The 14115-nt window shown below is 41.2% G+C and overlaps 1 protein-coding gene across 1 annotated transcript in view; it reads right to left on the reverse strand.

The window, feature by feature from the left end:
* mybpc2b (myosin binding protein Cb) overlaps positions 1-14115 on the reverse strand; it is a 39340-nt gene that overhangs the window by 1753 nt on the left and 23472 nt on the right. Inside the window, exons 11-26 of the mRNA XM_072712656.1 lie at positions 13958-14063; positions 13589-13755; positions 12079-12244; positions 10414-10520; positions 10085-10114; positions 8628-8770; positions 8289-8448; positions 7861-7965; positions 6868-7056; positions 6617-6751; positions 3749-3916; positions 3277-3365; positions 2985-3180; positions 2686-2825; positions 569-728; positions 336-472 (exon numbers count right to left, since the gene is read on the reverse strand). Coding sequence (XP_072568757.1) covers positions 336-472; positions 569-728; positions 2686-2825; positions 2985-3180; positions 3277-3365; positions 3749-3916; positions 6617-6751; positions 6868-7056; positions 7861-7965; positions 8289-8448; positions 8628-8770; positions 10085-10114; positions 10414-10520; positions 12079-12244; positions 13589-13755; positions 13958-14063 — 2198 coding nt within the window. The remainder of the gene's footprint in view (positions 1-335; positions 473-568; positions 729-2685; positions 2826-2984; positions 3181-3276; positions 3366-3748; positions 3917-6616; positions 6752-6867; positions 7057-7860; positions 7966-8288; positions 8449-8627; positions 8771-10084; positions 10115-10413; positions 10521-12078; positions 12245-13588; positions 13756-13957; positions 14064-14115) is intronic.

A 14115-nucleotide genomic window follows, 5' to 3' on the forward strand; every position in this document is an offset into this window, starting at 1 on the left:
GCCAATTCCAAATGGTTTAGGCCATTCAGTGATTTACGGTATAGTTGACCCTGCCCACTATAGTTGATAAAGTTAATTCAGTACTATTCAACCGGAGAATTTTACGTGATTGTGAAGCCACTAACTCAGGTTAGTATAAAGGCCACTACTGGTTAAGACTTTATGCCTGAAATTGGAAGGTTGCAAATTATATGCCATAGCAGACTGACACTTTGGACTGAAGCATCTGCTAAGCAATTAAATGTAAGTTAAAAGACTTGTAATATCAGTAATGCGCTGGAGACAGATTTGTTTAATAAATAAAAGCGAACAGATGCACTGCAGGCGATTCCTACCTTGGGGTATCCACGCACAGAGCAGCTGATGGCAGTGCTGTAGCCTGCAATGACGGATCGATCCATAAGGGGCTGTGTAAACTTAGGCGAGCAGTTCATGTCTTTTTCCTTGAAGGAGACTGGGTTATATTCCAAACCTAAAAAAGAAGCCAGGATGGTCAACTGCAAATCAGTGCGATGGTTCCTTAAAAATATTACCCAAAACAATACTTGCATATAAATCAGCTGCGTACCTGTCTTAGCAATGATGGCAGTGCCCTTGCTTATTCCGGCTGATTCGCTAAGTCCACAGAGGTTCTCGCTAAAGACACGGAACATGTACTCATTTCCCATGACGAGGTCAGACACGGTGCAGTTGGGGCGTCGGTTATGCTCATAGACGGTGAACCACTCCTGGAGATGAGGGAATTAAAACGAAGTGAACGACATACTTCCAGGCTTAAGGTCACCTGACACGTCCCTTATGCACTCACATACGGAATACCCATCAATGTTTTATTACTCTTTATTTAATTTATGTCTCCGAATTAGCTTCATTATGGTCACATTCTCTTTTCATTATCAGGAAACTGTTAGCAGTAGCAGGCTTCTACAATTAAGAAAAAAAGGATGAAAGAAGATGAGTTTTTCAGAAGCAAACAGACACGTGGATGTGACTTTATTCCCTCCCATGCCCCCCCAATCTGAACGAGGTGGGGGGGGGGGGGCACAAGGGGCCATGGGATGGAATAAAGTCACATCCACGTGTCTATTTGCTTCTGAAAAACTCATCTTCTTTCATCCTTTTTTTCTTAATTGTAGAAGCCTGCTCAACTCACCATACACTTTTATGTATTATGTAGATATAAAACTGCCCATAGTGTATCTAAAGTTTTTTGCGTCACCTAAAAATCACATTTTTGCTTTAAAAACATGGATATAATTCAGGTTTTTATTAAGGAATTTTATTGGTTTGCATTACAACTTACTTACTTATAATTTACCTTTCTAGGTAATTTTTGTCATGATTTTTCATCACTGCATTCTAAATGCTGCTCTGAAAGTTACCTGAACATAGGTGCCCCCCCCCTACTATAACAATATATTATAACATACACTCACCTAAAGGATTATTAGGAACACCATACTAATACGGTGTTTGACCCCCTTTCGCCTTCAGAACTGCCTTAATTCTACGTGGCATTGATTCAACAAGGTGCTGAAAGCATTCTTTAGAAATGTTGGCCCATATTGATAGGATAGCATCTTGCAGTTGATGGAGATTTGTGGGATGCACATCCAGGGCACGAAGCTCCCGTTCCACCACATCCCAAAGATGCTCTATTGGGTTGAGATCTGGTGACTGTGGGGGCCATTTTAGTACAGTGAACTCATTGTCATGTTCAAGAAACCAATTTGAAATGATTCGAGCTTTGTGACATGGTGCATTATCCTGCTGAAAGTAGCCATCAGAGGATGGGTACATGGTGGTCATAAAGGGATGGACATGGTCAGAAAAAATGCTCAGGTAGGCCGTGGCATTTAAACTATGCCCAATTGGCACTAAGGGGCCTAAAGTGTGCCAAGAAAACATCCCCCACACCATTACACCACCACCACCAGCCTGCACAGTGGTAACAAGGTATGATGGATCCATGTTCTCATTCTGTTTACGCCAAATTCTGACTCTACCATTTGAATGTCTCAACAGAAATTGAGATTCATCAGACCAGGCAACATTTTTCCAGTCTTCAACTGTCCAATTTTGGTGAGCTCATGCAAATTGTAGCCTCTTTTTCCTATTTGTAGTGGAGATGAGTGGTACCCGGTGGGGTCTTCTGCTGTTGTAGCCCATCCGCCTCAAGGTTGTGCGTGTTGTGACTTCACAAATGCTTTGCTGCATACCTCGGTTGTAGCGAGTGGTTATTTCAGTCAAAGTTGCTCTTCTATCAGCTTGAGTCAGTCGGCCCATTCTCCTCTGACCTCTAGCATCAACAAGGCATTTTCGCCCACAGGACTGCCGCATACTGGATGTTTTTCCCTTTGCACACCATTCTTTGTAAACCCTAGAAATGGTTGTGCGTGAAAATCCCAGTAACTGAGCAGATTGTGAAATACTCAGACCGGCCCGTCTGGCACCAACAACCATGCCACGCTCAAAATTGCTTAAATCACCTTTCTTTCCCATTCTGACATTCAGTTTGGAGTTCAGGAGATTGTCTTGACCAGGACCACACCCCTAAATGCATTGAAGCAACTGCCATGTGATTGGTTGATTAGATAATTGCATTAATGAGAAATTGAACAGGTGTTCCTAATAATCCTTTAGGTGAGTGTATTATATTATATTATAACAATGCTGAGATCTCACCATAGTCTTTTTGTCAGCTTTCTGTATCGTGTAGCCAGTGATCTCACAGTTGCCATTATCTTTGGGGGGCTGCCATTCCAGTGCAGCGTTAAAGCCCCAAACATCCAAGATCTTCACTGCAATGGGTGGACCAGGCTTGTCTGAGGGGTAATGGTGAGCACAGCGTATGAGTTACTGCTTAGACTCACAGCGTCACGACGAGTCCATACCTCTGCTGTGTCTTTGCTTCCCCCATTAACCGTTCAGGCATTCGCAAATGCAGGGACGTCCTATGAGCTCGTGTTCGCAGAGACACTAACCTACTATCTGTATGTCAATACTGGCCGAGTCCTGCATGTTCTCAATCTGCAGGCAGAGCGTGTATCTCCCCGTGTGATCCCGCTCAGCGGCGCGGATGAAGAGGATAGAGTCAACAAAGGAATTGCGGACGCTGACCTTCTTCACATCTATGGGTTGACCATCTTTAGTCCATACTGCCACTGGGCGAGGCTTCCCCTGGAATGGGAACACAGAGCACAGCACAGAGGCAGTGACCGTCTGAAAGGCTGCACTGGCCGGTCTCTATTATTACTCACCAGTGAAGCCACTGACCTGGAAGGGAATCACTAGGTTGATAGTTTCACCCACTTTACGAATGTACTTGGTTCTCAGCTGACGTGGGAGCCGGATCCTGGGATGCTCTGCGACAGAGAATGATACCTGATGATTTACATTTTTAATGAGATTAAGCTTTATTTGTCATTTGCAAGTACATTAGAATGCTTATTATGTGCTTATTAGGATGCAAGTAGCTAAAGTTTTGAGACAAACACACACGCACAAATACAGGTGAGAGCGACACTCCAACCACAGGGTCAGGCCACGTGTCCCTGGGTCATTTTAGTGGGGGGGGGGGGGGGGTAAGGGTCTGAAGGAGATGACTATACTGCCAGGGCTCGAACCTGCAACTTTACAATCAAAGTCACAGAGGCCTCATCAGCAGAGTCACCACCACTGCCACCCATGACACAATGTGAGCAAACAATACTGTAATACACAAAATTATGTGCCTGAAAAAATTCACCCATAATCTCTCGGATGGTGACAGGCTGATCGAGCAGTGCAGGTGGGCTCTGGCCTGCCATGTTAACAGCCACCACCCTGAAGTTCATCCTTTCTCCTGTTGTCAGGTCCCGCACTGTGTAGCTGTTCTTCACCACTAGGTCCTTATTGGCTCGCACCCACTCTGTTTCTAAGAGACCAGGCGGGCAGACATGAGACAGGTGATTTGACACCATGGAAACAGAGGATACAGTAGCAACTGCTGAATAAAGGCATGGAATAGAGAACTGAGAGTCACCTGTGAAAGTAACAGACCGTACAGTTTGAAAACAGCCATATCTGTACTAGAGCAGCACCTTCATGACACAAATGCACCTTTGGTTGATCATACTGTACCATAGTAAACACTGGAGGGGACTGTATTCATGCGTTAATGCTGAATAATCTTATTTCCTAGAGCTCAATATAAACTCACAGTAAATCTCAAAAACACAAAGATTTCTTGCCATTTTTGACATTTCATCCATCTGTTCATCTTACATTATATGTCTTTGGGCCACATTGGTTTTTAACCATAAAGTCTCAATATTTGAACTAACATAAGAACATAAGAACATAAGAACTATACAAATGAGAGGAGGCCATTCGGCCCATCGAGCTCACTTGCATTCTCAAGGATCAACATGACAGTATCAACTACAATATGTCCATAGTACAATATGTTACAATACACTCGGAACATATTGGGACCTGAATCCTGAATTACATACTAATCCTGTTCCATATATATAGCAACAATCAATTTGTCGCACACTAGGTATGGGGGCATTATAAATCAGTTTCTTTTCTTGAGAAATTCTGTGGAATGGCTATAATGACCAGGGTAAAAATACTTCATTTTGCTGCATTTTGGACTCACATTTCATTCAGAGCACAGTTATTGCCGTGATTTTTCAAACCTGCCAGCCACTTACCATAATAAATGTGTTTTCTGAAACAACACGCACTGGGAACACAAATAGTAAAACTAGCTCATATTATGAATGCTTCCAAATGGCGATGAAATGCATTAAATATCAAAAGAAATCTATAAAAAGGTATGGCAATATCACAGGAATGGTAGAATATTTTTTATAAATGGTACATGTTTGAATATGGAATAGAACTGGAAATGTTTCACTTTCAAATGAAAACCTGGAAATGTCACATAGCTCAAAACAGCAGGAAGTGTCTCATTCTACACCATGCAGCCATAAAATACATACAGTATTTTCTAGTATAGTACAAGCTGAATGTTGATTTAATACAAATCTGAACAGTTCTTTAAACTGAATAATTGTAAAATTTATTATCAGCGATTATTTAAATGTGTCCCTTGCCAGTGATGATGTGCGTAAACTAATGGTCAAAAGAACTGCATATTTTCACTGAACAAGTCAGGCTCTCATCAGGCACTTGGGATTGAAAAGTTAACGTTGTTTGCAGTCATACTTGTTTCTCTGTTTTGTGGTATTGGCTGGTTTGTTCTCTCTCTCTCTATCTGTCTTCCCTTCTCCCAAGATTTTGAGCAGTGCTGTGTTTGAGGGGACTGTGTACTGTCCACAGGAGGTGCATTAATGGGTGGTTACCTTCTGCGCTAGTGCCCTCCCTCATTGTGCATAATAATGTGTAGTAGGGTGGTCTGTGCTAATGTATTCTATACTGTATCGGGGTGCTTGGTTTTATGTATTGTGAGCTCACTGCCAGGAGGAAAGCACCATTTTCTGCCGATCTCCTCTATCTCCCCTCTTAGCCAGTGTTTGTGATTGGTGTTGATGCTGGATACTGGTTATTGCATTGGCCTGACTTGCCTTTGAAAAATGGCGTATTTGACCTCACCTGCATCTGTGTATACATATACATAATGTAAATAATTCTTTAAATATTCCACTAAGTGATAATAAACTAGGAGAGAAACTGGATGACTGGAGTTTCCTTCCCAGACTGTAAACAACGTGCTATGAATCATACAAAGTGGAATCTTTCACCATTCCACCAAAGAAACCAGCACCCAGAATCTCAGTTTCAGTTTCTCAGTTTACTGATGCAAACTGTCTTCATTTAAATAGGATGAGTTTGTTCAGTCCTGCCCAATGTATCACCTTGCGTCTTGTTGTAAGTCCTGGCCAGTCTGTTCAGTGCTGCAAATGGCATATTTACTCATGACAGCGATTGCCAAAACAAAGTGCTGATTATTAGCTATCCATGGAAGCTAATAGAACCTCTGATGCTGTCTGCAGATGTTTGCTTAGTATGAAGAACGTATCTTGCAGACTTCTTGTTTAGCATTCGGTTCAGATTTGTTCAAAGAGATTTATTCATTTGCAAAGTGCACACCATTAACAGAGCTAGAAGACAGATCAAACATGGAGGATGTGATTAAACCCATCACTGAAAGTTAGGAACACATCTGCATGCAAAGGAGAAGGAAATGTTGGTTTTCATGGCTACTTGACCTTAACAACTATTAACTAGTACAAAAAAAACTGATATTCACATATTTAACTTTTGAATTCCTCTAGTGGAGATAAAAATGATGTTCCTATGGCTCTCGTACTTTAAACACTCAGTTACACGCACCATGAATTTTATCAATTTATATTTTACTGTCCCCTGTTTTGTGCTTCGTGCGATGGCTCTGGGCTCATTGTGATTCTGTTCTGCATAAGCAGTTATGGAAGATGAATGGATATTTGCCTGTCTATATTTATTACTCACAACTGTGCGTCCTAGCACCAAGCAATGTGCTTGAAGATGAACAAATCACATGCATGGAAACTAATCATTGATTTGCCTTTGTAATAAATGAATCAACCAGCTTGTCCAATCCCATGACAGCTGTCCTCCTTACCTCCTTCCTTGCAGTACTCGATGATGTATCCGTCAAGACCGCCTGCTCCAATTCTCTCTGGAGGAAGCCACTTCAAAGTGCAGGTACTGTCTGCAACATCGTCCACTAAAAGGCGAGTGGGCTCACTGGTGGGAGCTGAGGTAGGGAAAGAGAAGCTGGCACCTCATATGAAACTGAAATCCAATGATCACCTGTGTTTCTACGTAACTGGCATAGATGAACATGGAGGAATGGCAGAGGCACCCCCGTACCGATGGGCATGAAGGGCTTGGAGTTGAGACTTGGTGGAGACATGCCGATCTCATTGATAGCAAACACTCTCATTTCATACAGCACTCCCTCAATCATCCTCTTGGCCTCAAATGTAGTAGATGTGTAGATGTCGAAATTCAGCTTTGTCCATCTTGACGACCCTTTCTTCTTCCTCTCCATCAAATAGCCTTAACAAAAATGCAAACATGACACAAAGACAGATGAAAAGCACATGATGCAGAGAGACTACTTCAGTTAGCGTGACTGGCATTCATTCCCCTATAACTCCTCTGAGATTGTGGTCCCATGAGCAGAGGTCTGATAAGAGTGCTGACCTCAGCCATGTTACTCTGGCTTTTTGCTGGTAACTATATATATATATATGTGTGTGTGTGTATATATATATATATATATACTGTATATATATGTATATATGTATATACATATATGACTGGCTTTAAACTTGTATGAGCCTGCTGGAGTTCATTGGATTCCTCATGACTGATGGAGGATATGTGATGGAAGACTCTCATAAAATACACATACTTAATAGAAGTGTGATTTATTGGCAATGACTAGAAATTATGTCTTTAAATATAGGAGCCCTGCTGCTCAAATTAGCTGATGTGGATTGCTGCAGGAAAGGCTGCGCAGTTTAATGTGGTTTTTATTAGGCATTAACATCAATCATGACACTTTCTTTATAACTCTGCCAATATCGCCATATGCGATACACAAAACCTTAGTGCTTTTAATGAAGGGAATAGACTATATTGACATATGCAAGTTAAAAAAATGTATATTGTTTATGTCTTAATCTGAGAGGAGAGTGTGGAAAATTTCTTTGTTTTCTTATGTAAATTAATAATTGCCATCTTTGTCAAAATTTCTTTCACCCAAGCAATGATGTGTGTAGAATTTAACAATACACAGAATGTTGCCTTAGTCACAGTCTACCAGCTAAGTGCAATGCTGAAGGAAATAACTTTTACCTTTAATGGGGACGCCTCCATCAAATTTGGGTGGCTCCCAGGTAACAGTGGCACAGTCCTCTCCTACTGATAAACACTTCACACCTTCTGGGGGGTCCGGCACATCTGGAGGTGGGAACGGTGTCACAACATTAGGCACTGATGTGTGTAAAACAGGCACAGCCGGGGGCACAGCACATTGAAAAGGGGTGGCAGTTTACGTTTTGAAAGGTCTTCTAATGACAGACAACTTCAGCAAGGGGTTTAGAACAGTGTTTCCCAATCCGGTCCTCCGGGAACCCCTAGACAGTCCATATTTTTGCTCCCTCCCAAGAAGCAAAAAATTTGGACTGTCTGGCAGGGAGCTTGGAGGGATCAAAGATGTAGACCGTCTGTGGGTCCCCCAAAGACCAGGGTGAGAAATACTGGTTTAGAGACCTGATACAGACCCACAATGCGGATGTTGAGTGAGGCTTTGTCCTCTCCAGCTGGGTTGGTGACAGTGATGGTGTAGGTTCCCGCATCTTCCCTCTCAGCTCCCTCTATCACGAAGCTGCTGAGGTTTGTCCTGCTCTCCACTCTTACCCTTCCTTCAGTTGCTGTGATAGGCTAAGACACCATTACACCAAATCATAAATTCAATGTACCGAACACATCGGTGCACTTATCACATACTGTTGCTGATCATGTGTCTCTTTCGGTCAATGGCTACTTCCATAGTATGGATAGTAAAGCCAGCTTTTCACTGTACAGATTGACATTGATCGTTATTGCAGTTCCTTCCTCACATTGTCTCCTTTCATCCAGCAGACCGTGGGAGCAGGTTCCCCAGTTATTTCCACATCCAGGCGAAGCTTGTTACCAGCCACAACAATAATGGTGTTTTGAGAAACTACGTTCCCAGTGGTATCCAGGTGGATTTTTGGAGGGTCTGAGCAAAAAGAGGGGAGAGAGTGAATATAACAATATTCATATTTTATACATGCACACACACACACACACACATAGACACACACACTTGTGTAATCATATATTTTTGGGGACTGTTCATTCTTTTTTATGGGAGAAATGCTAATGCTAACTATGACAACCGTAAGCCCTACCCAGCCCTAACCAAAATCATAAGTAACCAAAGAAAATACAAGAGGTTTTTACATTTTTAGTTTTTTCATTGCAGTCACAGATTTTTATTAAATAGAGTTTTCCCATATCCCCACCCATTCATTTATGTCCATTGCAGTGGACATTTTGTTTTTGCATCTATCTTTTCACTGATGTAAGGAAACGTATTTATTCCTGTTGTACACTAAAGAGGACATGCTGTGAGATTAAAAATAAAAATAAATTTGAAAAAAGATGTCTTATTTCCTCCAAAGACATAGAAAATCACAATTAACCTAAAACTGAAGGCCACTTTTTTCCTTGGGTCTCAGGAGGATATGGGGACCAGGAAACTGGTTCCCATAAGGTAAAAAAATGAGTATTCATCACACTGTAGGGACATTTGGTCCCCAAAAGGTAAGGTATATCTGGACCACACACAGCCCTAACCTTAACCACAAGTAACCAAAAAAAATATGAGAAAACTGGTCCCCACAATGTAAAAAAATAGGTTTGTAAAAAAATAGGTTTTTACTACAGTACATTGTGGGGGAGATTTTGTCCCCACAATGTAATATAAACTTAATCCACACACATACACACACACACACACACAAACACACAGGGCCAGGTTATTTGGTTCACCTGCTAATTAACACAAACTGCCTGCTCTTCCAAAGAACAAATCATATGTCTGCACCCGAATACATGCAGCACACAGACAGGGGCAAAAGGTTCAGCTGCTGTTTGGAATAAGAATGACTAAGGTGCCATGCATAAGTGATTCTGAATACGGTGTTTTCATGGGTAGCAGATCGGCTGGCTCAGGCATCTCCAGAAGCGGCAGCTCCCTGTGAATGTCAACACGCTGCAGTGTGCAGAGCTCACAGAGAATCATACGCCGAATGGAAAACACCCAGTCAATGGCATTTCTGTGGCCGGAAGCACTTTGTTAATGAGAAAGATCAGAGGAGAATGGCCAAGCTCGTTAACAAAAATGACAAACAAGGGCGGTGTGAAGAGAGGGCTTTCTGAATGCACAATTCATCTACCCTTCAAAGAGTTCTGGGTAAAAAGCAGTTCCTAATGAGGTGACCACTGACTATATACAGCATGCCTGTCGAGGATATTTAGCAACACTGACCTTGACGGGGTACGTAGTCAATCTTGATTTCTGAACAAAGAGAAACACAAAATTCATAGCTTGCATTTTGTTTGTTTTTATATTTAGTTGCTTTTTTCATGTATAATATGACTGATATATGAAGTGATTTAAATATGAACTGAAAATAATACTTTATGTTTAGCATGTCAAGAACGCACTATGATGGGAAACCAGTTATGGATAGATGGATACTGAATCTTCTTTATTACAGTATTAATTTAAGCTTACTACTGTACAACCTGTTTATGATGATAATTAGTGTAGCAGTTTTAAATCAAAATACTTCTTAGTTTCTGCAGCTCACTCACCAAGGAAATTGAGCTTGGCAGAGAGGGAGAGGGCATAGCCATCGGGGACAAAAGTATAATCGCCAGCATCCTCTGCCTTTACATTATCGATGGTCAGCTTGTGGATTCTGAAAAAAAGAGAAGAGTAGAGTTATAAGTTAAAACACACACACATTTGTATTCATATCTTTATAATCTCTTAAACTTAGAGGACAGAATTTGGAGAAAAAAAGATATCAAGTCATCCCAATAACATCATTATTCAAAATTTCAAAGCTTTATTTGTCACATACACAATTACATTTAGTACAATGTGCAGTGAAATGCATTGCCTAGCTTTAGAATATGGGTAAAAAGGGACATAAGTTTGAGACACAAAACAGAGACAAAACATCAGGTGTTACAGACATTAGATATTGAATATCCCTTACCAAAAAAAGTATACTTAAATTTAATTTTATTAAGTATACTTCTTGGGACTAAATTGCCCCACTTTTAGTTTATTAAAGTATATATTTTAAGTGAATTTATTTAAAACTATAAAGATAGGACAGTGATTTTTGAGGCATAAATGAGCACTAATGCAGCACTAACAAACTGCTCATATGTGCTGCACAAATCAATGTTCTATCTCTTTTACTTTATGAGATATTAAAGGTTTTTTGTAAAGGTCAAAAGTTCAGCCAGCCCCCATACAAAGGCGTTCAGACCTGAAACCGGGCTTGTTCATTAGTGCTGCGTTTGTGCTAGTTTGTACTGCAAAAATCGCTGTCCTATCTTGTATAGTTTTAAATAAATACATTTAAATAAATAAGATAGTGTGACAGAGCTGTGATCATTCAGACAGTGTGTGGCGTCTTCGGTGCAGGTACTTACGCTCCAATGTGTGTCATTCAGACAGTGTGTGGCGTCTTCGGTGCAGGTACTTACGTTCCAATGTGTGTCATTCAGACAGTGTGTGGCGTCTTCGGTGCAGGTACTTACGTTCCAATGTGTGTCATTCAGACAGTGTGTGGCGTCTTCGGTGCAGGTACTTACGTTCCAATGTGTGTCATTCAGACAGTGTGTGGCGTCTTCGGTGCAGGTACTTACGTTCCAATGTGTGTCATTCAGACAGTGTGTGGCGTCTTCGGTGCAGGTACTTACGCTCCAATGTGTGTCATTCAGACAGTGTGTGGCGTCTTCGGTGCAGGTACTTACGTTCCAATGTGTGTCATTCAGACAGTGTGTGGCGTCTTCGGTGCAGGTACTTACGTTCCAATGTGTGTCATTCAGACAGTGTGTGGCGTCTTCGGTGCTGGTACTTACGTTCCAATGTGTGTCATTCAGACAGTGTGTGGCGTCTTCGGTGCAGGTACTTACGTTCCAATGTGTGTCATTCAGACAGTGTGTGGCGTCTTCGGTGCAGGTACTTACGTTCCAATGTGTGTCATTCAGACAGTGTGTGGCGTCTTCGGTGCAGGTACTTACGTTCCAATGTGTGTCATTCAGACAGTGTGTGGCGTCTTCGGTGCAGGTACTTACGTTCCAATGTGTGTCATTCAGACAGTGTGTGGCGTCTTCGGTGCAGGTACTTACGGTCCAATGTGTGTCATTCAGACAGATTGTGGCGTCTTCGGTGCAGGTACTTACGTTCCAATGTGTGTCATTCAGACAGATTGTGGCGTCTTCGGTGCAGGTACTTACGTTCCAATGTGTGTCATTTTGATGCGGTCGCTGGCTTGGACCTCCACTCCATCCTTAAACCACTTTCCCGTCACCTTCTCATCGGACACCTCACACTTGAAGATGGCCTGCTCTGCCGACCTCACTGTCAGGTCTGCGATGTTCTGCAGCACCTCCAGCTCTTTTTCTAGGGGATTGGGAAAGAGGGACCATGAGGCTGCAATTCAAACTAACCCCCAAAATGCAAGCATTACAGGCAATATATTTGCAAACTTGAGATAAGTGGCAGATAGCTGTAGACCTAGTGGTACCCTGAGGAGTATTTGGAACTACACTAAGGGAAACAATGCAGAGCAGCTGTTCTCAAAATGTTTGCTCAAAAGTGCGCATCAGATTTTTGCTCAAAGTCAGTGACCCAGAACAATTTTCAATAACAAAACAGAACTATAATGAATTAACAATAGCCTTCAATATAGATATCAACAAATAGTAAAAATGGGAACTTTTTTGAGGCTCGTTGATTGTTTCAACTCTCTGCAAATGGGGTGAGATTTTTATGTTAACAATATTAAGGTGCATTTTTGGCTGGGTCCAGATTAACTTGCGGTTCAGGCTGCATTCGGACTATGGTCTGGACTTTGAGAACCCATGCTATAGAGACTTTAAATACTGTACAGTATTTAAAATACTCAACAAACTTCGTGGTAGCATTCAAAAGAAGGAAACACTTAATGTAACAAATCATAATAAGCATTGTTTATTTCAAGGATTATTATTGACAATGATTAATGAGTAACTGTCACATTGTGTCATGATCATCTCACATAGGAGTTTTGGATTGGCACATGGTAATTTTCATCTAATAAGTGGCACAGAAGGAGCGACAGTGACACGCCTCACTAGCTATGACTGCCATAGCCTTCACTGATGTTTGGTTTAACATTCATTTGCTTCCTGTATGCTTGGTAGTACCCGGCCTGCATTAAAATGTATTTATATCTCATTCTTGCATTCTCAAGGATCAACACAATATGACCAAGTATAATTTCTGCCTCAAAACCTAAATTGGCATTTAAAGGTATGCCTTTTGGATATATAGTGTACTTTACAGATATCAATAAATCTATAAATTATTTCACAATCTCTAAATTTAATTAATTATCTGAAATGCAGGGATATCTTGACGTTAACATACAAAATGTGGCAGTGTTTTATTTTTTCACTTCCAAGCCATATCAAGGTATATTTAATCCTCTTAAAATATTAAACACCTCTGCATTTTTAAAGTATCCTACTTTTTATCAAGTAAATTCATGTCTCACTGTTTCCTGTCTTCAATCAGAAGTAAGTCAGGTTCCTTTGAAGTAGCAGACCACCACATAAAGCAGTAACTAAGTTTGAAATATTTTGTATTACTTTCATTTCATATCTACAGTAACCTGAAGATGAGGTAGCATCACAGGAAAGGAGAGAACATAATGATGAAAAGAAACATGGGATGGAGATTAAATCTTGGCCACTGAAACAATACCTTCCACTTCCAGTTCTCCCTTGGAATGTCCACCATTGGTGTAGACGTGATACATTCCTGCATCTTCCAGTGTTGCCTCATTAATGATTAACCAGTGCTTCTTCCCATCTTTCTTGAAGCGATATTTTTGAGTATTATCTCTTGATAATTCCTCGTCTTCCTTTGTCCTGGGATGAAGAGAATTAGAAAAAGTCAACTGAGAAACAGTCAATATCAGGTGCTGCTATCTATGTGTTTAATAATCATCACGCATATTTAGTGCTTTTGGCTGCCATGTCCTGCGGACTGCTGCATTATTTTAATAGATGTTGACCATCAAGCTTCACAGTAAAGCAGTAGAGGTGTGCAGGTGAAGCTGGTTGCACTGACCATTTAACGTGGGCACCTTCTTCTGACACCTCCACCTCAAATTCCACCCTTTCTCCAACCACAACATGATAATCATCCAGTAGCTTGATGATGGTCACAGGAGGTTCTTAGGAACAAGGTTTGACAACGGAGGCACATGTCAGTCTTACACAGCATTC

The sequence above is a fragment of the Paramormyrops kingsleyae genome, chromosome 5 (assembly GCF_048594095.1).
Source record: "Paramormyrops kingsleyae isolate MSU_618 chromosome 5, PKINGS_0.4, whole genome shotgun sequence".
Classification (NCBI taxonomy): domain Eukaryota; kingdom Metazoa; phylum Chordata; class Actinopteri; order Osteoglossiformes; family Mormyridae; genus Paramormyrops; species Paramormyrops kingsleyae.